This window comes from Lepidochelys olivacea (assembly GCF_965140295.1).
Source record: "Lepidochelys olivacea isolate rLepOli2 genome assembly, chromosome: 18".
Classification (NCBI taxonomy): domain Eukaryota; kingdom Metazoa; phylum Chordata; order Testudines; family Cheloniidae; genus Lepidochelys; species Lepidochelys olivacea.
In genome coordinates, this window is record NC_140428.1 from 11,845,419 (window position 1) to 11,872,187 (window position 26,769).

Genomic DNA, 26,769 nt, shown 5'->3' on the forward strand with positions numbered 1-26,769 from the left:
TGGGACTTCTGCAGCTCCCTTACTTTTGTTTTTTCTTTCTTTCCTGTGCCCCAAGAGCCCCCAGCTCCCGTCCCTGGGAGGAAGTGCTTGGCTAGCCCTCCTCGTAGCCATCTAGCCACTTAACCTCACCAGGCTCCCTGAAGGAGCAAACAGACTTTGGCGCTTCCCAGGCAGATCTGTTTGTCAGTAACAATACGAACTTCACAGGCACTTGGCCCCTTCTAAGAGCAAACCAAAGGGAGTGAGCCCTGAGACGAGGCAGATTTTAATGAGCTGAGGACATCTGCAGCCCTGCAACATTCGTCCTCATTAGTGATTGGCCCTGGAGGGAGCTTGCTTAAACGCAGGCGCGGCCAAACGGCTAGCAGTGCGGGCTGGCACCAGCATACAGTCAAGTGCAGCCTTGCTGCTCTGACAAATACATCTGTGAAGAGCTAGAAAGAGGGTGCTGGAGCCACAAGATATTGTGTAGACGGGAGACGGAAGTGTGGGTAGGCAGTAGTATGTGAGTGACTTTGCAGATGCTACTGACTTGTCATTATGAATTGTTATCCTCACAGGTCTGCTTTGTTACAACTAAAACTAGGGATCCCCTTTAGGGGTACAACAATTCTATTAATTTCTACTGCATCTCTGAGCTGAGCTCCCCAGAGCCCTGTGCAGACATGCCTCTCAACCCCACCCCCTGGAGTTCAGTATTATAGAATCATAGAACATCAGGGTTGGAAGGGACCTCAGGAGGTCATCTAGTCCAACCTCCTGCTCAAAGCAGGACCAATCCCCAATTTTTGCCCCAGATCCCTAAATGGCCCCCTCAAGGATTGAACTCACAACCCTGGGTTTAGCAGGCCAATGCTCAAAGCATTGAGCTATCCGTGCCCCCCCAAAAGACTGGTGCCATCATAGAATATCAGGGTTGGAAGGGACCGCAGGAGATCATCTTGTCCAACCCCCTGCTCAAAGCAGGACCAATCCTCAATTTTTGCCCCAGATCCCTAAATGGCCCCCTCAAGGATTGAACTCACAACCCTGCGTTTAGCAGGCCAATGCTCAAACCACTGAGCTATCCCTCCCCCACAAGGGATAGTGTCCCCATTTCACAGATGGGGAAATTGAGAAAGAGAAGGGACGCAATGTATTCACGACCACATAGTAAATCAGGGATAGAACTGGGGATAGCACTCAGATCCCCATCATATGCTTAGATTAATAGAGTTATCTATTCCAAGGCCAGAAGAGACCACTGTGATCATCTTCTCTGACCCTCTGTGTAACACAGATCATAGGTCATTGCCAAAATAATTCCTAGATCATATCATGTAGAAAAAAATCCAGTCTTGATTTTAAAAGGGTCAGTGATGAAGAATTCACCATAACCCCTAGTAAATTGTTCCAGTGGGGGTTAATTAGTCTCACTGTTACACCTTATATCCAGTCTGAATTGTTCTAGCTTCAACTTCCAGCCATTATGTTTCATCGTGGTATATCGTTCTCTGCTAGATTCAAGAGGCCATTGTTAAATATTTGTTCCCCATGATAGATCTAAATTTGAGCTGCTAAGGGGAAGGGAAGGGTAACATTTTATCCAGCCCCACAGCTTTCTGTACTGTTGGTCCACGCTTGGGTAAAGTCATCTACACAGGGACAGATGATGAATGAACGTGCTGCAGGGGCATTCTAGGGTTTGCCCCACCTTCCACAGCCAACAAAGGGTAAAGAAAGCCCCTCACAGGCTGCCACTAACTTCTGCTCATTTTCGGTCTCTCTTCTTCAGGATTAACCTCCCTTTACTGGACCGCACAATCCCCGATTACACCAGTTTCAACACAGTGGATGAATGGCTGGATGCCATCAAGATGGGCCAGTACAAGGAGAGCTTTGCCAGTGCCGGCTTTGCCACCTTTGATGTGGTGTCACAGATGACCATGGAGTAAGTGCCAATAGCAGTGGTTACAAACCAGACGCAAAGACCTCAGGATTCTTGCAACAATTGGCCATTATCAGATTTGAGGTTTCTGAGCTTTATATTAATCTTATCGTTACGCAATATTAATAATTTTTTGCCAGAAAAAGAAAACAACCCCCCCAATCATTTCTAATCTTTTCTATTCCTGCTTTTCCTCATTAATCCACGGGCTGAGTATCTGTCTACTAGATATTTCTACACCGTTCATCTCCATGCTATCCGATTGGTTTTCTCCCTCCTGTGAAGATGCAGTTCTGCATGGGGTTCTCCAAACCCCGTAATTAGCACAACAATGTCAAGGGGGAACAGTAAACATTACAGGCGGGCACAAGGCAGTTCTTCTGCCACTAGGGGGCACTTTGGGATGCCATGATCCTAATGGATTCATTGCTGACAAGATTTGCATATTGCATACAAGTCGCTCCCTGAAGAAGGACTCTGAGAGCCAGGATGGTATCCCGTTCATTCCAAATAACCCTGCACACATCTGAAACAATGGTATGCCCCCCACCCCCATCCAACAGTAACAACAATATAGCAGGCTCTCCAGAGACGAGCAGGCTGCTGAAATGCCAGCTCCAGTGGGCTGCGGGCTGCTGGAATCCCTTAGGGCCTCGATGTGTCTATTAAAAGATTTGTGGCCAGGTGCATCAAACTTTGGAAGCCCTGCGGAGACAGTGGAATTAATGACCCATGCGGTAAGGCTGTCTGTAAGCACTGGAATGCTTTGTTTTCTTATGGGTCTGGGGCAGGGCAGCCTTCAGGTGAGCACACGTACAGCTGATGGTCAATCGAAACCCATTCAGCCAAACAGCCAAACTGACCTTTTCTGTTTGGGGGTTTTTTGTTTTGTTCTTCACCTGGAAATATCTATGGGACCGTTCTGAACGTGTCCATGTATCCACAGCAGCTCCACGACTGCTAGAAGTGGCTTATGAAGCCTACAGGCTGAGCTTAGAAATGACGGTAACAGGTGCCCTAGGACAATCAGAGCAACTGAAGGAGGGCGAGAGGGAGGCTCTGGGTAGGGAAGAAGCACTGGTACACAAGCTGGGGAACACAATGTCAGCACTGTGACCCCACAGCTCTTCCAAACAGGTGACTGGGGGTTGCAGTGTTTCCAATAAAAACATACCCAAATTCAGCCTTCTCCAAGTCTCTGACTGGGCCAAAAGAAATCTGATGAGGTTCAATAAGGATAAGTGCAGGGTCTTGCACTTAGGACGGAAGAACCCAATGCACAGCTACAGACTAGGGACCGAATGGCTAGGCAGCAGTTCTGTGGAAAAGGACCTAGGGGTGACAGTGGACGAGAAGCTGGATATGAGTCAACAGTGTGCCCTTGTTGCCAAGAAGGCCAATGGCATTTTGGGATGTATACGTAGGGGCATTGCCAGCAGATCGAGGGACGTGATCGTCCCCCTCTATTCGACATTGGTGAGGCCTCATCTGGAGTACTGTGTCCAGTTTTGGGCCGAACACTACAAGAAGGATGTGGATAAATTGGAGAGAGTCCAGCGAAGGGCAACAAAAATGATTAGGGGTCTGGAACACATGACTTATGAGGAGAGGCTGAGGGAACTGGGATTGTTTAGTCTGCAGAAGAGAAGAATGAGGGGGGATTTGATAGCTGCTTTCAACTACCTGAAAGGGGGTTCCAAAGAGGATGGATCTAGACTATTCTCAGTGGTAGAAGAGGACAGGACAAGGAGTAATGGTCTCAAGTTGCAGTGCGGGAGGTTTAGGTTGGATATTAGGAAAAACTTTTTCACTAAGAGGGTGGTGAAACACTGGAATGCATTACCTAGGGGGGTGGTAGAATCTCCTTCCTTAGAAGCTTTTAAGGTCAGGCTTGACAAAGCCCTGGCTGGGATGATTTAATTGGGGATTGGTCCTGCTTTGAGCAGGGGGTTGGACTAGATGACCTCCTGAGGTCCCTTCCAACCCTGATATTCTATGATTCTATGATCCTATGATTCTGGGCTGAGAAGCTGCAGATGACCGTATACAGAGCTGGTTGCTGAATCAGTGGATTTGAAACGTTTCTTGGGGATGGTTCAGTTTTGCCGAAGTTCTGACTTTGCCCAGGCAGGTTTTGAAAGCTGCCGAGTTCCCCACCAGGTTCACCTCCTGGGTCCTCAGCAGCCTGCCTGCCAGGTTGCTGGGGGGGCCCTCACTTCCAGATCCCATGGCTCCAGGAAAGCCTGCCCCACCCCTGCAAAGACTGGGGAGCCTGGGAGCTGAGGGTTTTAGAGATGCCTGTTTTGGATCTTGTGGTGCAGTAAAGGGTGCTGGGAGTCTGAGCGGTATCTGTCTGTGCAGGAAGGGAGGGAAGGTCCATGCAGAGCCAGCACCCAGAAGTCATAGAATCATAGAATATCAGGGTTGGTTCCAGATGTTCCAGACCCCTAATCATTTTTGTTGCCTTTCACTGGACTCTCTCCAATTTATCCACATCCTTCTTGTAGTGTGGGGCCCAAAACTGGACACAGTACTCCAGATGAGGCCTCACCAATGTCGAATAGAGGGGGACGATCACGTCCCTCGATCCGCTCGCTATGCCCCTACTTATACATCCCAAAATGCCATTGGCCTTCTTGGCAACAAGGGCACACTGACTCATATCCAGCTTCTCATCCACTGTCACCCCTAGGACCTTTTCCGCAGAACTGCTGCCGAGCCATTCGGTCCCTAGTCTGTAGCGGTGCATTGGATTCTTCCATCCTAAGTGCAGGACCCTGCACTTATCCTTGTTGAACCTCATCAGATTTCTTTTGGCCCAATGCTCCAATTTGTCTAGGTCCCTCTGTATCCTATCCCTACCTGCCACCGTATCTACCACTCCTCCTAGTTTAGTATCATCCGCAAATTTGCTGAGAGTGCAATCCATACCATCCTCCAGATCATTTATGAAGATATTGAACAAAACCGGCCCCAGGACCGACCCTTGGGCCCCTCCACTTGATACCGGCTGCCAACTAGACATGGAGCCATTGATCACTACCCGTTGAGCCCGACAATCTAGCCAACTTTCTACCCACCTTATAGTGCATTCATCCAGCCCATACTTCCTTAACTTGCTGACAAGAATACTGTGGGAGACCGTGTCGAAAGCTTTGCTAAAGTCAAGAAATAATACATCCACTGCTTTCCCTTCATCCACAGAACCAGTAATCTCATCATAAAAGGCGATTAGATTAGTCAGGCATGACCTTCCCTTGGTGAATCCATGCTGACTGTTCCTGATCACTTTCCTCTTGTGTAAGTGCTTCAGGAGAGATTCCTTGAGGACCTGCTGCATGATTTTTCCGGGGAGTGAGGTGAGGCTGACTGGCCTGTAGTTCCCAGGATCCTCCTTCTTCCCTTTTTTAAAGATTGGCACTACATTAGCCTTTTTCCAGTCATCCGGGACTTCCCCCGTTTGCCACGAGTTTTCAAAGATAATGGCCAGTGGCTCTGCAATCACAGCCACCAATTCCTTTAGCACTCTCGGATGCAACGCATCCAGCCCCATGGACTTGTGCACATCCAGCTTTTCTAAATACTCCCTAACCACCTCTTTCTCCACAGAGGGCTGGCCACCTACTCCCCATGCTGTGTTGCCCAGTGCAGCAGTCTGGGAGCTGACCTTGTTTGTGAAGACAGAGGCAAAGAAAGCATTGAGTACATTAGCTTTTTCCACATCCTCTGTCACTAAGTTGCCTCCCTCATTCAGTAAGGGGCCCACAGTTTCCTTGGCTTTCTTCTTGTTGCCAACATACGTGAAGAAACCCTTCTTGTTACTCTTAACATCTCTTGCTAGCTGCAGCTCCAGTTGTGATTTGGCCCTCCTGATTTCATTCCTACATGCCCGAGCAATATTTTTATACTCTTCCCTGGTCATTTGTCCAATCTTTCACTTCTTGTAAGCTTCTTTTTTATGCTTAAGATCCGCAAGGATTTCACCGTTAAGCCAAGCTGGTCGCCTGCCATATTTACTATTCTTTCGACACATCGGGATGGTTTGTCCCTGTAACCTCAATAGGGATTCCTTGAAATACAACCAGCTCTCCTGGACTCCTTTCCCCTTCATGTTAGTCCCCCAGGGGATCCTACCCATCAGTTCCCTGAGGGAGTCAAAGTCTGCTTTCCTGAAGTCCAGGATCCGTTTTCTGCTGCTTACCTTTCTTCCCTGTGTCAGGATCCTGAACTCGACCAACTCATGGTCACTGCCTCCCAGATTCCCATCCACTTTTGCTTCCACTGATAATTCTTCCCGGTTTGTGAGCAGCAGGTCAAGAAAAGCTCCCCCCCTAGTTGGCTCATCTAGCACTTGCACCAGGAAATTGTCCCCTACATTTTCCAAAAACTTCCTGGATTGCCTGTGCACCACTGTATTGCTCTCCCAGCAGATATCAGGATGATTGAAGTCGCCCCTGAGAACCAGGGCGTGCGATCTAGTAGCTTCTGCGACTTGCCGGAAGAAAGCCTCGTCCACCTGATCCCCCTGGTCCGGTGGTCTATAGCAGACGCCCACCACGACATCACCCTTGTTGCTCAGGCTTCTAAACTTAATCCAGAGACTCTCAGGTTTTTCTGCAATTTCATACTTGAGCTCTGAGCAGTCATACTGCTCCCTTACATACAGTGCAACTCCCCCACCTTTTCTGCCCTGCCTGTCCTTCCTGAACAGTTTATAACCATCCATGACAGTACTCCAGTCATAGAATCATAGAATCATAGAATATCAGGGTTGGAAGGGACCCCAGAAGGTCATCTAGTCCAACCCCCTGCTCGAAGCAGGACCAATTCCCAGTTAAATCATCCCAGCCAGGGCTTTGTCAAGCCTGACCTTAAAAACCTCTAAGGAAGGAGATTCTACCACCTCCCTAGGTAACGCATTCCAGTGTTTCACCACCCTCTTAGTGAAAAAGTTTTTCCTAATATCCAATCTAAACCTCCCCCACTGCAACTTGAGACCATTACTCCTCGTTCTGTCATCTGCTACCATTGAGAACAGTCTAGAGCCATCCTCTTTGGAACCCCCTTTCAGGTAGTTGAAAGCAGCTATCAAATCCCCCCTCATTCTTCTCTTCTGCAGGCTAAACAATCCCAGCTTCCTCAGCCTCTCCTCATAACTCATGTGTTCCAGTCCCCTAATCATTTTTGTTGCCCTTCGCTGGACTCTCTCCAATTTATCCACATCCTTCTTGAAGTGTGGGGTCCAAAACTGGACACAGTACTCCAGATGAGGCCTCACCAATGTCGAATAGAGGGGGACGATCACGTCCCTTGATCTGCTCGCTATGCCCCTACGTATACATCCCAAAATGCCATTGGCCTTCTTGGCAACAAGGGCACACTGCTGACTCATATCCAGCTTCTCGTCCACTGTCACCCCTAGGTCCTTTTCCGCAGAACTGCTGCCTAGCCATTCGGTCCCTAGTCTGTAGCTGTGCATTGGGTTCTTCCGTCCTAAGTGCAGGACCCTGCACTTATCCTTATTGAACCTCATCAGATTCATCATGTGAGTTATCCCACCAAGTCTCTGTTATTCCAATCACGTCATAATTCCTTGACATCACCAGGACCTCCAGTTCTCCCTGCTTGTTTCCAAGGCTTTGTGCATTTGTATACAGGCACTTGAGATAACCTGCTGATCGCCCCTCATTCTCAGTATGAGGTAGGAGCCCTCCCCTCACAGACGTTCCTGCCTGTGCTTCCCCCCGGTATCCCGCTTGCCCACTTACATCAGGGCTTTGGTCTCCTTCCCCCGCTGAACCTAGTGTAAAGCCCTCCTCACTAGGTTCGCAAAGATGCTCTTCCCTCTCTTCGTTAGGTGGAGCCCATCTCTGCCCAGCACTCCTCCTTCATGGAACACCATCCCATGGTCAAAGAATCCAAAGCCTTCTCTCCGACACCACCTGCGTAGCCATTCATTGACTTCCACGATTCGACGGTCTCTACCCAGGCCTTTTCCTTCCACGGGGAGGATGGACGAGAAGACCACTTGCGCCTCAAACTCCTTTATCCTTCTTCCCAGAGCTACGTAGTCCGCAGTGATCCACTCAAGGTCATTCTTGGCAGTATCATTGGTGCCCATGTGGAGAAGCAGGAAGGGGTAGCGATCCGAGGGCTTGATGAGTCTCGGCAGTCTCTCCGTCACATCGCGAATCTTAGCCCCTGGCAAGCAGCAGACTTCTCTGTTTTCCCGTCAGGGCGGCAGATAGATGACTCAGTCCCCCTGAGGAGAGAGTCCCCAACCACCACCACCGCCTCCTTCTCTTGGGAGTGGTGGTCATGGAACCCCCAACCTCAGGACAGTGCATCTCATGCCTTCCAACCAGCAGAGTCTCCTTCTGCTTTCTCCCCCCAGACGTATCATCTGGTCCACTCTCCGCAATGGTACCTGTGGAGAGAACATGAAAACGGTTACTTACCTGTGTCTGCGTTGCTGGTACCTGGACATTCCCCCTTCTTCTTCTGGAGGTCACATGTTGCCAAGCTTCTTCACTGGCCTCTTGGCTCTGCTGTGCAACCTGCTCTATATCTTTAGCGCTTTGTGCCCGTAGAAGCATATCCTGACTTTTGTCCAGAAAATCCTCAGATTCTCGTATGCAACACAGGGTCGATATCTGTTGCTCCAGACCTTCGATCTTCTCTTCCAATATGGATACTAGCTTGCACTTTGTACAGAAAAAGTCGCTTCTGTCCTGTGGAAGAAAGACAAACATGGCACATCCAGTGCAGGTCACAATAGCTGAACCCCCCCCCCATATCACCTTCCTACTATGAGCTTCCTCAGAGAAGCTGGCAAGATGTAAGCCTCACTGGGCTCACTCCAGGCGAACTCCCAGGCAAACTCCTGCTGTGTCCTGCTTTGCTGGTTCGCTGCCGCTCAGCTGGTTCGCGGAGCTCTGGCTATTTTTAAACAGCCAGGCTTCCCTGAAACAAACAAACAGACACTCCTAATACCCGCCCCCTGCAGGCTACCACCCAATCAGGCACTCGCTCAGGCTTTCAAACTGCCCTCCCAGCAAACACACACTCGGATGCTCACTCAGCAAACACGCACTCGGATACTCACCAATCCCAGATTTCCTTCGGGATGTTAGTGCAGAGGATGCTGTCTGAGAGTCTGGGGAATACCAGGGCTGCTGGGGCCTTGGGTACTGCTGTGTTGGGAGTCTCCCCATTGGGCTGTCTCAGAAGGCGCAGGCAGAGGGCTGCTTGAGTGTGCGCAGCCTGCTCAGCTGGCTGCTCTCCTGCCCCCACTCACCGTTGGCTTGTGACTGGAGGTAGCAAAGGGCCAGTGCAAGCTGCCCTACGTGGCTTCTGTGCTGGAGGAATGGTCCCGCAGTCCCTTGCCTCACGTGTTTGGCCCCAACATGTCCAGGCGGTGGTGTGACAACAGTCGAATGGAGAGCATCTGATTTACAACAGGGAATTCACCATCTACAGTAATATGTCCTTTGTAGTGCCAGCCCCCTGCTTCCCTGGGACTTGTGTAGAGCCTCAGGCATAGAATTCACAAGCATGACTTTTTCTGATAAAAACTAATCCCCTAATAGCCAATGGTTCAGGCCGTGGAAATCCTGGCCAGGAGAAATAGACAGGATTAGCCGGGGGACAGGAGCCTCCTTGCCCCCACTGGGGATGCAGCAGCTTGGCAGTGACCACAGATGGTTCCTGTCCGACAGCCAGCCATGCAGCAACTTGTGTGAAATGAGCTGCTGGCCCCAGTCCTAGTGGGAAGGTCCTGGGTGCCCACACACAAAATCTTCACCATTGGCACTAACTTGCCATCCTTGTTGGCACTCCCCTTAGAGACGCTAAAGAGCAAAAGCCCGGCTGTCTTAGAGAAGGATCCCTTGGGATGGAGCTGAGGTACAATATGATGCACAGCCCAGGCAGCTTCCATCAGATTCATGTATGTGATGGCAATGGGACCCATCAGAATACACAGACGATAATAAACATGAATACTAATGTAATGTTTTCCATAAAGAGACCTCAAAGTGCCTTGCAAACAAAGGTCAGTGTCATGATCCCCATGTTACTAATGTGAAAACTGAAGGACCAAAATGTGATGAGAGAGAGAGATGACATAAGAACAGCCACACTGGCTCAGACCAGCGGTCCTTCTAGCCCAGTGTCCTGTCTTCTGACAGTAGGCAGTGCCAGGTGCTTCAGAGGGAATGAACAGAACAGGGCAATTATCGAGTGATCCATCCCCTGTAGTCCGCTCCCAGCTTCTGGCAGTCAGAGGCATAGGAACACCCAGAGCATGGGGTTGAATCCCTGACCATCTTGGCTAATAGCCATTGCTGAACCTATCCTCCAGGGCCGTCAGTCCTCCACCTTCCATCAGCAACAAATTCACGTCATTTGTTGCAGTTCAGTGATTTGCAGAGCTCTGAACATGGGAATGAGCTGTTAGTCGTCAGTTCTGAATATAGTGTGTGGCATAGACCATCTTGGGCATACTGCAGCTACCTAATAGGAAGTGCAGAGGCTAGGAGAAGTAGGCTAGGGAGAGACTTAGAGACAGACAAAGTACCGGGGCTCTGAGTGAGAGACAAAATCCAGTTTAACCTGTTACATTTCTGTAGTATCATAGAATCATAGAATATCAGGGTTGGAAGGGACCCCAGAAGGTCATCTAGTCCAACCCCCTGCTCGAAGCAGGACCAATTCCCAGTTAAATCATCCCAGCCAGGGCTTTGTCAAGCCTGACCTTAAAAACCTCTAAGGAAGGAGATTCAACCACCTCCCTAGGTAACGCATTCCAGTGTTTCACCACCCTCTTAGTGAAAAAGTTTTTCCTAATATCCAATCTAAACCTCCCCCACTGCAACTTGAGACCATTACTTCTCGTTCTGTCATCTGCTACCATTGAGAACAGTCTAGAGCCATCCTCTTTGGAACCCCCTTTCAGGTAGTTGAAAGCAGCTATCAAATCCCCCCTCATTCTTCTCTTCTGCAGGCTAAACAATCCCAGCTTCCTCAGCCTCTCCTCATAACTCATGTGTTCCAGTCCCCTAATCATTTTTGTTGCCCTTCGCTGGACTCTCTCCAATTTATCCACATCCTTCTTGAAGTGTGGGGCCCAAAACTGGACACAGTACTCCAGATGAGGCCTCACCAATGTCGAATAGAGGGGAACGATCACGTCCCTCGATCTGCTCGCTATGCCCCTACTTATACATCCCAAAATGCCATTGGCCTTCTTGGCAACAAGGGCACACTGCTGACTCATATCCAGCTTCTCGTCCACTGTCACCCCTAGGTCCTTTTCCGCAGAACTGCTGCCTAGCCATTCGGTCCCTAGTCTGTAGCTGTGCATTGGGTTCTTCCATCCTAAGTGCAGGACTCTGCACTTATCCTTATTGAACCTCATCAGATTTCTTTTGGCCCAATGCTCCAATTTGTCTAGGTCCTTCTGTATCCTATCCCTCCCCTCCAGCGTATCTACCACTCCTCCCAGTTTAGTAATAGTTTAATAGAAGCAACCCTAAGACTCCCAGCTTCCTCGAGAAAGCTCTGCAGATGCATGTTCAGCGTGTGGGTTTGTTCTGTGTCTGAACAGGGTTCCTTACTGGCCTTTATTGTGTATTTGTTTTTATTCCAAAGGGACATTCTGCGAGTCGGGGTCACTTTAGCAGGCCATCAGAAGAAAATTCTGAACAGTATCCAAGTGATGCGAGCACAGATGAATCAGATCCAATCTGTGGAGGTTTGATGTTCACACGTCCTCACACTCCTCTTCCTCAAGGCCCTTCTCCCCTTTGCCCCTGTACGTCCAAGCTCCAGTTCTTGAGTGTTCTGCATTCACCAGAGACAGGCAGCTGCTCTAAGGATCATGGCAACAGGAAGAAACATCCTGACAACAAAAGGTTGCCAAGAGCTTCTAGAATTTAAGCAATGGAAAAAGGGAACAAGGAAGACAAATATTTTGGGGGAAACTATGAAATATTTTTTAAAAATAATAATAATAAAGCAATGACATTTTTGAAAAGGGCTCTGAGATCCACAGAAGTCTCCAAAGGGAGATAAAAGAGCAGATCCTTTCATTTTCTTCCTGCACAAGGCTGCTTCAGCAGGCCTCAGACACCTCTGGAGCAAAGAGACTTTGTCAAGGAGATGAAAGCCAAGTGAAGACATGGGAAGCGCTCCTCCGTTTCTCCCTTGGGATGGTGACTCTGGGGTTATCCTGCAGCCAGCAGTCATCCCCGAAAGCCCCCAGCTGGCAAATCACAGGGAGAGAGAGAGAGCTGAGAAGTTCTTGCCATGTAATGGACCAAGCGCATCTGAAAAGTGGCAAACTTTTGCAAAGCTGAAGATTTTTGTAAAATAAACAAACTGAGACAAGAAGATTCTTTTTTCCTGCAGATGAGAAGGAACCTTGAACCCACTGGGAGTGGGGGATGGGGAAACCAATCCTTTTTAGAGCTCTTATTTTCGCTTGACATGGAACGGTTTAGTGAGTGACGCGTTTTCCAGGGGGTCTTCCCATCCACCTCTCCAATGGCATCATTGTCTCATACATATCATATGCACAAGACTTTTAGTGATCGCCTCACTAGTTGCCAATGACCTTTTCTCAGAAGACTTCCCAAGTACAGTATGTAGTAGTTTTTGATTACAAATGCTGACGTGTCCATTTATTTTTCTGTTGTCGTTGTTTGGAAATTTGTCCTTTGACCTTGTTTGTTTACAACAATTTGTGGTTTGGGGGATGGATTTTGTTTTTTGGTTGGTTGGGTTTTTTTATGAAAAGGAACTGACATTTCCAGGCTTCGTATCTCTCCAGAACTTGAACCTTCTCCCTGTGGAAGGAGAATTGCAGCTTACTGACTAGACAATACGCCAAGGGCAAGATTTTTTATATTCACATTTCCTCCTGTTTGCTTGTTAGTTATTTTGTAATTTCCATTGCCTGACAGCTGTTTCTAGCTGCTGGGTGTCTGGCTGAAATAACCACCTGCCCAGCTGGGGCTGCTGCTGCAGGGCAGGGCAGGGTTATGGAGGGGTTTGTGGATGGGGAAAGAGGGGTCATTCCACAGCTCATGATCAGAGCCCTTTGGAGACGCAGGACTGTTTAGGGAGGTGAGACCCGAAGAGTTATGCTGATCCTACCAGCTGTGAGAAAAGAAGGGGAGGGGGGATGCACTAAGGGCAGCCGCCAATATCCTGGCAGAAGGTTTCTCAGAGTGGGGACGCTGTCACAGGCCAGGCTGTAAATCATTCACTGTGATACCTAATGCCGTGTGGCTGCTCTCTATGCACTCAGATGCTCAGCCCCTGCCTCAGGAGCTGCTTCACGTGCCAAAGGCTTCGTTCTCAGCCGCCACATCTAGGGGAGGCCAAAACAGCAAAAGCGAAAACTCGTGAACAAATAGGTCTGGCCAAGTGCCCACAGCAGGCAGGTTCCTCCCCAGACCAAACCAGCCGACCAGTCAGTCAGGGGGGTTATAAAGAACTGACACAGAGGCTTTAGTTACAGAACAAACCCCTGGACACTGGACAAATCGTAGGGCAGTGCATGAGCGCAAATGCTTGCATTTGCTCTTGGAGCTTTCATCATCCTGTGTCCTTCTGGGCATGTGCGGTATCACTCGGCATTCCTCAGGCTGCGCCCAGGGTCACCATGTCTTTCATGGAGGAACACCTTTGCTTTGCAGCAGTACAGGGCCTTGAAGACATGTTCACAGGGAGCTAGTCTGGATTATTTTCCAGTGGCTGAAGCCAAGAGGGCAAAGCGTGTGCTGTGAAGAGAATCCTATGTGTGGCTCACCCTCCTGGGTCACGCAGGCTTGTACTGGAGTCTTTATAAAATATGTAAAGCCCTGTACAAAATACTTAACGTTTTCCCCTTAAGATTTGACTGGGAGACAAAACATGGCTGAGAGACAGGTCCCAGTGAGCTTTGGGTCACCCCTCTGCTCGGCTCTGTTCTCTCTGGTGTGTTTGGTGCACAGCTACAGCAGCAGGAGCCTGAAATGCAAAGTCTGCCTCTCAAGGGTCCGTTCATCTGAAATGTGTCTAGACACTGGGGCTGGTTTTTACATGGCCTGATGGCCAAACAATCACTGGTATTCTGGGGACCTCTGTAACTGGGCCAGGCCGTAGTTCTCAGTGACCTCCGTGTCAATTCAGAGCAACTGCTCTGAAATGAATGGCACCGCTCCAGATTTCACGGAGAATAGAATTTGGCCAAGTCTCTGATGATTGGGGTGAGAAAGAAGCAATGGAAGCAGACTGAAGTAACGCCAGGCGTGCTTAGGCTCCTGGGGGCCCGGGAGTGTCAGCTGTCTGTTCTGCGTTCTGACACACAGTCCAGTCAGTCTTTATCTGTGTATTCAACTGGTGTGTGTGTAAACGGGCCCTGTGTTTAACAAGCAGCATACCTGAGAACTGTGTGATCTAGCGTTACAGAATTGGCACACAAGAGACAGTGTGTCAGCTGGAACATTCCTAGTGCTTGCCAGGGGCGTACTGGGAAAATGGAGGCCTCTCCGCACAGACTGTGATAGATGGGTGAGCAGAGCAGCAGAGAGAAATGCTTCCTTACTGCAGCTCTCTCTTCCACTGCAAGCGCTACATTTTAACACGGGAGAGCTCATCAGTGTCGCCCAAAGGTATCGGACGAGGCTGCTCAGTGCCATCCCCAGGGGACGGACGCACAGGGCTGTACTAAATCATATAGCCATAGTCAGCCAGCTGCTATGTGAACAAGGAACGCTTTTGAGTGCGAGGAGAGCGGCCGCTGTAAAAAACCCACCAGCAAATTCCAATGGGGCAACCATCTGGAATGATCACATGATGCGCTTGCGTTGGCTTTCCCAGACAATGCTTGACTGTTCTGGGCCACCCATTACATGCTTCCATGAACTCAGTAGGAGTGATGGCCATGCTGCAGCCCTCACAGTCGGTCACCTTCGGACAGGGCTCTGGGGAGAGCTTATGATCGTGTCCACTGGGCGATGTTCTGCCTTGATGCACTAAACCTGCTCTTCACCCGCCAACTGGCATTATGCACATCTAACTGCCTGACCCCACCCACTGTGAAAGAAGGGATTGTACAGAGCAGTGGATGCCGGAGTTGGCCTGAGCGGTGGCAAGGCAGAAAGGTGCATCGTCATTTCTTCCCTGGACCAAAAATCACACAGTGTCAACCCAAGAAGTGCATGTTTTCTGGTCTGTTAATGCCAGGCGTCACGGTGACCGCTTACCTGGGACGAGCGGAGAATGAGACAGAAATGGAAAGAACGAATAATGCACCATTTCTCTCTGCAGCTCTCCAGCTGAGAACATGAGGAGCCACCGTCCAACATTCCTCACCCGCCCCCTTGCCTGGTAATGCTTTCGGAGGTAGGGTCTGCTCCTAGGAAAGCAGAGAGCCACTGGGGTGACTTCAAAACAATTGCATTTCATGGGTGTAAAACATACTATTGTGAAACATTCTTATAGTGGCAAAAATCAGCTTCAAACAGAGAGCAGGTAACAAGTGAAAAAGTAACGTGGACACTGTGACACAATGGAGTGGGGGTGTGTATATCTTTTAGCAATTTCATCTTGCTGAGTTTGTCAGTCAGCTTGTTGCAATTTGGCTGTTCCCCTCCAGCCGTCCAGCCCAGCTTCCAGATCTAGGGTTTTCTTCCTCCAGCTTCTTACAGTCCATCTTCCGGCTGCTACAGCCTGCCTTGCATCAGTAATGATGGTGTCTGGCAGGAGAATTTAAGTTGGAATTCCAAAGTTATGTTGAAAATAGCAATAAAAATGTCAAGCAATGACCCACCCATGGTGTCGATACCATAACTGAGCAGCAAGGACCAGAAAGAGTAGGATGGAGGGTGCTGATGCCAGGGTACCAGAATCCCAAGGGTGTCATATTTAACAAGTTTCAAAGTAGCAGCCGTGTTAGTCTGTATTCGCAAAAAGAAAAGGAGGACTTGTGGCACCTTAGAGACTAATAAATTGGTTAGTCTCTAAGGTGCTACAAGTCCTCCTTCTCTTTATATTTAACAAGCAACTCTTAGCTTTCACCTCCAGCTCTGTAAGTTGAATTAATGGCTAAGAGCTACTTTGGAGTAAAAGAAAAATAAACTCGGAAGCACTTTCATTATAGCTCTGCCATGAGCACTTGCTTCCTCTCAGCCACAGTGGAGGATGGAGATATAGGGGCCGTTGGGGGTGGGTTCACCATTCAGGGATTCATCTTTTTGTCTCATGTCTCAAAGATAAGAAACTGTGGGCCAGATCCTCAATTGCTGTCAATAGACAAAACGCCATTGAAATCAAAGGGGCTGTGCCAACTTACGTCAGCTGAGGAGTTGCTCAGTTAGGTTCTTTATGTATTCTGAGCACTTACCCACCAAATAGTGACCAGTAACTTGCAGTACTGGGGCATCCCCAGGAGCTAGGTGCGTGTTGCTCACAACAGCATTAATTCATTGTATAGTGGTATCAGTTAATTGTCGTAGTACACAAGTGAAAGGGCTGGTTCCTGCTCTCCCTTACACTTGTACACTAGGGTAGCCCTGGTGGCTTCACTGGACTAGCTCAGATTTACACCAGCGTAAGCAAGAGGAGACCCATTTGCAGTAGAGCAGATAAAGTAATCACCAGTGCAAGGCAAAGAGGAAAGCAGTGATCACCTTGTCACTTACACAGTCACTGCATGGAAAACTATTGTAGAAGATCACAGTTTAGCTGGGATGGCAGGAGTAACCCGCAAGGCTGGATCCATCTAGAGTGTAAAACAGAGCCGGGGAAGAGGGAGGAAATCACCAGTACGGGGTTGTTCCAAAGGTGAGGTATTTTTACAGCTGAACGGAAGGGGGTGTTTTATCAATGTTTGGTCCTAAATGTGGCAGGAACGCATCCACCCATACGGCAGTCCATCTCTTGGGTCTGGGCTGTTCTGCCAGCAACAATGGATCACATCTGCTATAGAGGTTAGCTTCACTGGCCGTTCCTGGGGAAACACCCCAGAGAGGCTGAGGAGGGACAGCTTTTCCATTCCTCTCCTTTGCTCTGTATTCCGAAGGGGGCCTGTGTGGAGCCAGAGTCCTCAGATTTGGAGAGCTTGGTTGTGCCTGCTCCTGATTGCCTGCCTGAGATTGGGCATCAGAGGAAGCCCAATCTGTGGCGTCGTAACCATCTCCACAGCCACCAGCAGGTGCTGCACCCCAAAAGTCGATGCTGACTTGGGCGAGTGATGGTGCTGCAAGTTTCTCTCTCACACTGGTGTCCTTAGTAACAAATAATGTAGGGAGAGAACTAAAGGAAACCTACAGGGCAGGATGGCAAGCGATTTGGAGTATTTCGTAGGTCGTCTCTGGGGAGTGCAGGGGTGAAAGATGGTCATGGAGGCAAAGCCCATCCTTCACCCGTCACACAAGAGTGCCAATGCCTATCAAAGCGCAGCCCCTGGCGTGGGTGGGTCCCTGCAGAAGGGACTGGCCCATGTTTGCTTCTGTCCTATTGTAACCTGCAGCTCAGGGCATGAAAATGCAAAACGAGGCCTTGGGGGAATTCCTGAGGGAAGCAAGAAGCTGCCCTGTCAGTCTGTGTGTGACCTCCGTGGAGCTGGTCTGAGCCAGGGGCCCAGCCCAGAGGGCAGTGAGGGGGTAGTATTATCATTGTGTCTCTGATTGCTGCACACAGATATTTTCCTTTGGAATAGCTCTGTGTGCGCTTGTGCAGAGACCCCTGCAAGCTCCACGTGGCGAACCAGCTGCAGGCAGCGCCCCCATCTGGCAGGTTCATGCAGGTAATGCTGCGCTGTCCTGCAGGGGGTGATGGGCTCACCCTGCCAGCTGGGGAGATTTGAAGGCTCCAGGTCAGGCTGCTGGGAGGCGGTGAGTGCTGGGGTGGAGCTGTGAGCTGATCTGGCACTGAATGCCTCCCTGGGAGAGGAGCCAGGGAAGGAGTTAGGGGACTCCTCGCAGGGTGTCACTTCTGCCAGACCCCATCTGTAGCACCCTGCAAGGTGCTGTGAGGTAGAGAAGGGAAATGGTGCTGTGTGCCACCTCCTCCGTCTCCAGGGCAAAGGCTGGTGCCGTTTACATCCCCAGGCACTTTCTTGCATTTCCTTTTAGCTTTGACTGGTCCCGCTGCTAGGCAGTCTGAATGCCCACCTGCCCCTGTCATCACTCCAGCCAGCCAGGCACTGAGGTGCTACCCAGCTGGGTGAGGAGCCCTCCTTCATTAACTCTGCAAAGCCCTGGCACTGGGAGCGGTGGGTGGGAACAAACCTCGAGCTTTAACAGTGTTGCCAGCTCATGAGTTCACTGTGAGTCTCACAATATCTGGGTTTTTTTAAAGCCCCAGCTTCTGGAGTGCTGGGATTATGAGAGAATCTGGGCTTTCCTAAAAACAAAGGTGCAATTCCTAGTTTTTATCTGTGGAGAAGCATTGTGACAGGTCACCCCAAAGCCATGGAGAGAGACCCCAAAGCTGTGAAAGGGGACCTCAAAGGCACCACACTAGCAGGCAGAGCCAGACCCAGCCCTGAGCATTTATTCTAATCTCAGGATTGCTTAGGGCCCATCTCATCAGCTTTCACCACTTGGGACTGGCAGTGCCTGGGACCATAGTGCCCAAGGGAATTGGGCAGGGCGGGTGGGGCACCAGCCCAGGGAGTGGGCAGCACAGCACCCCCAAGCAGGCATAAAGGGGGTCTGGTAGGAAAGGGTTTTTCTTTTCTTTTTTTAAGGAAATAATTTCTAAGGGGTGAGGGCAGAGAGGGCCAGTCTGAGCATGAGGTGGGGCTCCCGGTAAGGGAAGGGGCGAGCAATTCAGAGTGACACCCCAACCCCCAGCCATTCTGACATGTCAGAACTATACAAGGGGCTGGGTAAAGCTGGACAACAAAATTCAACTAAACTTTTTTCCATTGAATAATGGGGTGCTCCAAGGAAACTTACTGGTTTCAAGAGAAATTTTGTTGTGAAGGTTTCTCAGGTCTAGGATCCAGGTAGATATGAGAGCGAGTGAGTGACACCCCAGAACAGCCAGTACCCCTCACCTAGCAGCTGGGAGAATCAGGCAGAACCAGGTTTGAAAACAGCTGTCCCACAGCCCAAGCAAGTCCCTAACTGCCATTTTATAAGGGGCTCATTTACATTCAGAATTGGAATTAAATCAAAATTCTAACCCCCGAAATGTCTTGCAAAGCGGAGTGGTTTTCTGCCCAGCCCAGTGTCTGAGGCTAACCATGAGTCTGGCTTCTCTGGGGGGGATCCTCTGCCACCGAGCTCCCTGCAGCTCTGGAATCAGCTCCAAACTTTTCTCTGCCTTGGTTAATTTCTCTTTATGGCCTCTCCTCCCTTTATAGAGCTACCACAGAGCACACAGATGTTGATGCAGTTCAGGCCAGGCCTGCACACCGCTAGGAAAGCAGATGGAAGAGTGAAGCCAGGTTGCTTTGCCCCTGACCCATAACAACCTCCGTGCCCTGGCTCCCTGTGCTGCCCATCCTCTCCGGGAGCAAGTTGCCCTGGATGACAGGTCTGCAAGGAAGCTTAAAGGGGTGTCAGGATAGCAGGGCTGATGCAGCTTGTTTTAAATATTATGCACCTGTTGGCCCTTCGCACCCACTGCTGTGCCACAGGGAGGGGCCCTAGCCCATCAGGCTCCCCATGGACAAATGAGCAGACTGTCCCAGCCACCTTGTAAACAGTGATCCATGTCCTTGGGAGATGAATTATTGAGCACTCCCAGCTCTGTAACATGGGCTTCTCCTGCGTGACCCCAGCACAGCTAAGCCCTCTTGCTTCCCCACCGCCTGGTCAGGAGCAGCGTGTGGGGAGCAAGCGTGCTGCAGGACTTGGTTAGTCCCAGCGTGAAGGATCCTGGGATCAGGCCCTGCATGCTCTTTACTGTGGGATGGGTCGGTGGAAAGGGCAGCTTGCTGGTCGAGCAAAGAAGCACAATCTGAGTGTATTTTCGGGAAGTGATGCAATCCGTTCCCTGAGCCCAGGAGAGTGGGGAGCCGTGCGAGTGATTTAATAGTTAAACCTAGGATTAGGTGTTAGGTCCCTGGGTCTTGTCCCGGCTCTGTGACCTCGTGCAAGTAATTTCTCCTCCCTGTGCCTCCAGAGTGCATTGAGCTTAGTTAATTAATCATGTTCTTTGCCATCTTCCATTTGATGCTTTAGAAAGGCAGAATATTGTACCTTGACTTGCTTTGTAGCAACCATCTTCTAGACATGAGCACCTTGCTTTGAGCAGCCACAATTCCTGCTGATCCCAGTGAGAGCTGGGTTTCAATGCACCTCTCAGGGCGAGGCCATCAGACTGGTCTTGAATGGTCCCTAGCAACTATTGCGGGCTCCAGAGGGCATCGTTGTTCTCTGGGATACAGGTGAGGAGCTCAGTGAAGGTGAGCAATAATTATGAGCCTCAAGACCTCAGTGTAACGTAGAGTGGGCTGGGTTGGGCGACTCAACGTCCTTTTCTGTAGCACTAGACACAGTCTCATATCTCAGTGCGCGTCTGAGAAACCGCAGAGAGCAAACATCCCTCTCCATTTACCAGAAAGGCAGCTATTGCGACCAATATCATTCCAGCAGAATCTGCAGCTGTCCCTGCTGCTGGACTTCTGCGCCCAGAGCCAGGGTTGGCAATGCAGAGGGGAAACTACCTGCCCTCATATAAGGAAATCCTTCAATGCATATCTAGATAACACCGTAGGGAGGCGAAGAGCCATACGGTAGTGGAAAGGCTGGCTGAGTGTAATGGCAATGTCTCTGCTTGCCTGTTAGCATCTACATTCAGCAGATGCTTCCATATGATCCGTACTATGCTGGGGATTTTCCCTTTCAAAGAGAGGTGCTGAATAGCTCTAGCCTGTGATATGTTTGAAAGGCTTACAAAGAGGTGCTGACATTATTCCGGAACAAGGTGTTTGTGGCTGAAAGTCCATTTTGCTGTGTTCCTAGTTCCTCTGTTGGCTCACAAGGTGGTTAATAGTCTTTGTTTCATCACAGAACCTTGTGGCTCAGTGTGCGAAGCCCTCATTGGGAGGGAGAGGGACCCTTCGACTGCCCAAGGCAAGTAACTAATCAGTGTTCCAGCTGCTCATTAGCCACCCAGCATTTGCCTCATGGAGTGACCTTGTATCTGGTGGGCCCAAGGGGAGTCCCAGTCCTGATTACTTGCTCTGTCTCGCCCTCGTACCTTGGCTGCGGCCCTGTGGACAATGTAATGGTTTTCATGACAGTATTTGTATTTTTTTAAACGTGAATGGGGAGATAGTGTGCAGGTCCTTGTAACACAGGGGTGTGTGTCTTCCATTCCGACCAGGGCTTCCCCTGGCTTCGTCAAATATCTTTGGATGTTCCTCAGAAAAAATAAAATAAAATAAATCGGATGTATTTATAAACGAAACAGAAACCTGCTGCTCCAATGCCTTTGTAGGAGTATTTTTAACACAACATTTTTTCAAAATAAATGTGAATTGTAACGTTTGAAGCATTTGCTCTTGGTTTTCCTTCCTTGCTCCTCTTCCAACTTTTGCCCTCCTCAGTAATATTGCTCCAGTGTAAATGCTGAACTAGGGAACCACAAAAGGTATTGGTCCCTTAGAGAGACACACACAGAATGACTGCATACTGCATGCCTGGGAAATATCCTTATGATCGATCAATAGATTAGATTAGATTAAATTAAAATTAGTAGCACCATGCCCTCGCCTAAGTGCAAAGTGATGTAGGCTGTTAATTTGACAAATTCTACTATTTTCTCTGCGACTTTTCCACAAACAGACTTTGATTTTCACAAATTTGTTTGTTACTCTGGAATGTGCCACAAACCCTTTATGAGAGTTTGAGTCAATGGATTGTTTGTAAACTAGTGACTTTGACAGCTCACTGTTCATTATTCCTGGTATGTGATTGACCATTTAAGTCACATGGAGGTTCTGCTTCCTGCTGGGATGGCTGAAACATTTATAAACAGCAGGAGGAAAATCAAGGAGAGCCCAAACGGTCTGAGTGGACACGTCTGACGTGAACCTCCACATGAAAAGGGCTGCATGTGCGGTCATGAGATTTCACTCTCCATCAACATCCCTGTAATCAACAAAAGTGGCCTGTACTAAAGTTCACAGTAAATTAGTGACAGGTTCACAAATTTAACAGAAGTGAATTCGCTGTTTTTATTTGATTGAATGCTCAGAAATAGTTCTCTGCAGCGTTCAGCTCACAGGAGAAATAATGCACACGCTAAGGCCTTTTCTACACTACAGAGTTAAGTCGTCTTAAATTACATCGACGCCGGTATGCTGCTTTAATTATATCAGTTGTACACATCCACACAACGCTCCTTGTGTCGGTGGAGTGAGTCCAAAGTCAGTGCTCTTGCATCAACAGAGAGCGCGTTGAATCGTGGGTAGCTATCCCACTGTGCAACTTGCCTCCCGCGGCCGCTGGGAGATCTGGGAATGGATCGCAGTGTATCACGAGGGCGTGCTCACCGTCCCATGATGCAGTTCTTTCCATGCCATCGTTCCATGGACTTCCAACTTCACTTTGTGTCATTTTATATCAGTCCCTGTAAACTGTGCACCCACCATCTCTGCCTGAAAGCATGGATCCTGAACTGCTGGCCAGTCTGGTGATGAGTGTTACGAACACAACGCGGCTGGTCCTGCAGTATTTCATGAGCTGGGAAATAGAAAGTGAATCTGTATTGTCTGTCCTGCTGCATGCAATGGAAAGAAACAAAGATTGCTGCTAGCATTCACGGAGCAGCTGCACACAGTGGACTGTCTGTACTGGGCTCAGGAAACAAGCGCTGAGCAGTGGTTGTATCCTATGACTGGAGAATTGCAAATATAGTTCTTATATCTAAGAAAGGAAAAAATTATCTGGGAAACTACAGGTCCATTAGGTTGACCTTAATTGTATGCAGGGTCTTAGAACAAATTTTGTAAGAGAACGTAGTTAAGGACATAGAGGTAAATAGTAACTGGGCTGAAATACAACATGGTTTCACAAAAGGTAGATCGTGCCAGACCAAGCTGATCTCTTTCTTGTAGAAGATAACTGATTTTCTAGACCAAGGAAATGCAGTAGATCTAACCTACCTGGATTTCAGTAAAGCATTTGATACCATTCCACATGGGGAATTACGAGTTAAATTGGAGAAGATCGGAATTAATACAAGAATTGAAAGGTAGGTAAGGCACTGGTTATAGGGCACACTAGAAAGGGTCATTTTAAAAGGTGAACTGCGAGGTTGGAGGGAGGTCAGTAGTGGATTTCCTCAAGGCCTGGTACTGAGACCAATCATGTTTAAAATTTTCATCAATGACTTTGGCATAAAACTTGAGTGTCCTAATAAATCTGCAGGTGACACAAATTGGGAGGTATTGCCAATATGAAGATCTGGATGACCTTGAAAACTGGAGTAATAGAAAAGGGATAAAATTTAATAGTGCAAAGTGCAAGGTCATGCACTTAAGGACTAACAACAATAATTTTTGCTATAAACTGGGGATTTATCAGTTGGAAGCGATGGAGGAGGAAAAAGACCTCAATGTATTGACAGGTTTCAGAGTAGCAGCCGTGTTAGTCTGTATCCGCAAAAAGAACAGTAGTACTTGTGGCACCTTAGAGACTAACACATTTATTTAAGGATAAGCTTTTGGGGGCTACAGCTCATTTCATCGGATGCACAGAATGGAACATATAGTAAGAAGATAGATAGATAGATACAGAGAACATGAAAAGGTGGAAGTAGCCATACCAACTGTAAGAGGCTAATTAATTAAGATGAGCTATTATCAGCAGGAGAAAAAAAACTTTTGTAGTGATAATCAAGATGCCCAACTGCCTAACCCATTCCAGTGCTTCACCATCCTCCTAGTGAAATAGTTTTTCCTAATATCCAACCTAGACCTCCCCTACTGCAACTTGAGACCATTGCTCCTTGTTCTGTCATTTGGTACAACTGAGAACAGTCTAGATCTCTTTGAAACCCCCTTTCAGGTAGCTGAAAGCAGCTATCAAATCCCCCCTCAGTCTTCTCTTCTGAAGACTAAATAATCCAAGTTCCCTCAGCCTCTCCTCATAAGTCATGTGCTCCAGTCCCCTAATCATTTGTTGCCCTCTGCTGGACCCTCTCCAATTTGTCCACATCCTTCTTGTAGTGTGGGGCCCAAAACTGGACACAGTACTCCAGATGAGGCCTCACCAATGCCGAATAGAGGGGAATGATCACGTCCCTTGATCTGCTGGCAATGCTTCTACTTATACAACCCAAAATGCTGTTAGCCTTCTTGGCAACAAGGGCAAACTGTTGACTCATATCCAGCTTCTCAAAAAGAAAAGGAGGACTTGTGGCACCTTAGAGACTAACCAATTTATTTGAGCATAAGCTTTCGTGAGCTACAGCTCACTTCATTGGATGCATACTGTGGAAAGTGTAGAAGATCTTTTTATACACACAAAGCATGAAAAAATACCTCCTCCCACCCCACTCTCCTGCTGGTAATAGCTTATCTAAAGTGATCACTCTCCTTACAATGTGTATGATAATCAAGGTGGGCCATTTCCAGCACAAATCTAGGGTTTAACAAGAACATCTGAGGAAGGGGGAGGGGGTAGGAAAAAACAAGGGGAAATAGCCACTCCCAGTCTCTATTCAAGCCTAAGTCATTATGCAAGGTAACCTATGTTAATTGTATCCAATTTGCAAATGCAGTCTCTTGCTGGAGTCTGGATTTGAAGTTTTTTTGTTGTAATATCGCAACTTTCATGTCTGTAATCGCGTGACCAGAGAGATTGAAGTGTTCTCCGACTGGTTTATGAATGTTATAATTCTTGACATCTGATTTGTGTCCATTTATTCTTTTACGTAGAGACTGTCCAGTTTGACCAATATACATGGCAGAGGGGCATTGCTGGCACATGATGGCATATATCACATTGGTGGATGTGCAGGTGAACGAGCCTCTGATAGTGTGGCTGATGTTATTAGGCCCTGTGATGGTGTCCCCTGAATAGATATGCGGGCACAGTTGGCAACGGGCTTTATTGCAAGGATAGGTTCCTGGGTTAGTGGTTCTTTTTAGTGGTATGTGGTTGCTGATGAGTATTTGCTTCAGGTTGGGGGGCGGTCTGTAGGCAAGGACTGGCCTGTCTTCCAAGATTTGTGAGAGCGTTGGGTCATCCTTCAGGATAGGTTGTAGATCCTTAATAATGCGTTGGAGGGGTTTTAGTTGGGGGCTGAAGGTGACGGCTAGTGGCGTTCTGTTATTTTCTTTGTTAGGCCTGTCCTGTAGTAGGTGACTTCTGGGAACTCTTCTGGCTCTATCAATCTGTTTCTTCACTTCCGCAGGTGGGTATTGTAGTTGTAAGAATGCTTGATAGAGATCTTGTCTGGAAATGGCCCACCTTGATTATCATACACATTGTAAGGAGAGTGATCACTTTAGATAAGCTATTACCAGCAGGAGAGTGGGGTGGGAGGAGGTATTTTTTCATGCTTTTTGTGTATAAAAAGATCTTCTACGCTTTCCACAGTATGCATCCGATGAAGTGAGCTATAGCTCACGAAAGCTTATGCTCAAATAAATTGGTTAGTCTCTAAGGTGCCACAAGTACTCCTTTTCTTTTTGTGAATGCAGACTAACACAGCTGTTACTCTGAATCCAGCTTCTCGTCCACTGTAACCCCTAGGTCCTTCTCTGCAGAACTGCTGCCTAGCCACTCGGTCCCTAGTCTGTAGCAGTGCATGGGATTCTTCTGTCCTAAGTGCAGGACTCTGCACTTGTCCTTGTTGAACCTCATCAGATTTCTTTTGGCCTAATCCTCCAATTTGTCTAGGGCCCTATGTATCCTATCCCTACCCTCCAGTGTATCTACCTCTCCTTGCAATTTAGTGTCATCTGCAAACTTGCTGAGGGTGCAATCCACTCCATCCTCCAGATCATTAATGAAGATATTGAACAAAACCGGCCCCAGGACTGACCCATGGGGCACTCCACTTGATATCAGCTGCCAACTAGACATGGAGCCATTGATCACTACCCGTTGAGCCCGATGATCTAGCCAGCTTTCTACCCACCTTATAGTCCATTCATCCAGCCCATACTTCTTTAACTTGCTGGCAAGAATACTGTGGGAGACCATGTCAAAAGCTTTGCTAAAGTCAAGGAATAACACATCTACTGCTTTCCCCTCATCCACAGAGCCAATTATCTCATCATAGAAGGCAATTAGGTTAGTCAGGCATGACTTGCCCTTGGTGAATCCATGCTGACTGTTCCTGATCACTTTCCTCTCCTCTAAGTGCTTCAGAATTGATTCCTTGAGGACCTGCTCCATGATTTTTCCAGGGACTGAGGTGAGGCTGACTGGCCTGTAGTTCCCAGGATCCTTCTTCTTCCCTTTTTTAAAGATGGGCATGACATCATCTGGGACTTTCCCCGATCGCCATGAGTTTTCAAAGATAATGGCCAATGGCTCTGCAATCACATCCGCCAACTCCTTTAGCACCCTCGGATTCAGCGCATCCGGCCCCATGGACTTGTGCTCATCCAGCTTTTCTAAATAGTCCTGAACCACTTCCTTCTCCACAGAGGGCTGGTCACTTCCTCCCCATGTTGTGCTGCCCAGTGCAGTAGTCTGGGAGCTGACCTTGTTCATGAAGACAGAGGCAAAAAAAGCATTGAGTATATTAGCTTTTTCCACATCCTCTGTCACTAGGTTGCCTGCCTCATTCAGTAAGGGGCCCACACTTTCCCTGACCTTCTTGTTGCTAACATACCTGAAGAAACCCTTCTTGTTACTCTTAACATCCCTTGCTAG

At 48.5% G+C, this 26,769-nt stretch overlaps 1 protein-coding gene across 4 annotated transcripts in view; it reads left to right on the forward strand.

Annotated features, from left to right (window-relative positions):
• The window catches only part of EPHB2 (EPH receptor B2), a 279,799-nt gene extending 258,372 nt beyond the window's left edge, over positions 1–21,427 (forward strand). For all 4 annotated transcript variants that reach the window (XM_084651374.1, XM_084651376.1, XM_084651375.1 and 1 more), the window contains exons 15-16: positions 1,775–1,930; positions 11,579–21,427. In XM_084651374.1, coding sequence (XP_084507500.1) covers positions 1,775–1,930; positions 11,579–11,687 — 265 coding nt within the window. In that variant the 3' untranslated portion in view covers positions 11,688–21,427. The remainder of the gene's footprint in view (positions 1–1,774; positions 1,931–11,578) is intronic.
• The last annotated feature ends 5,342 nt before the right edge of the window (positions 21,428–26,769 follow it).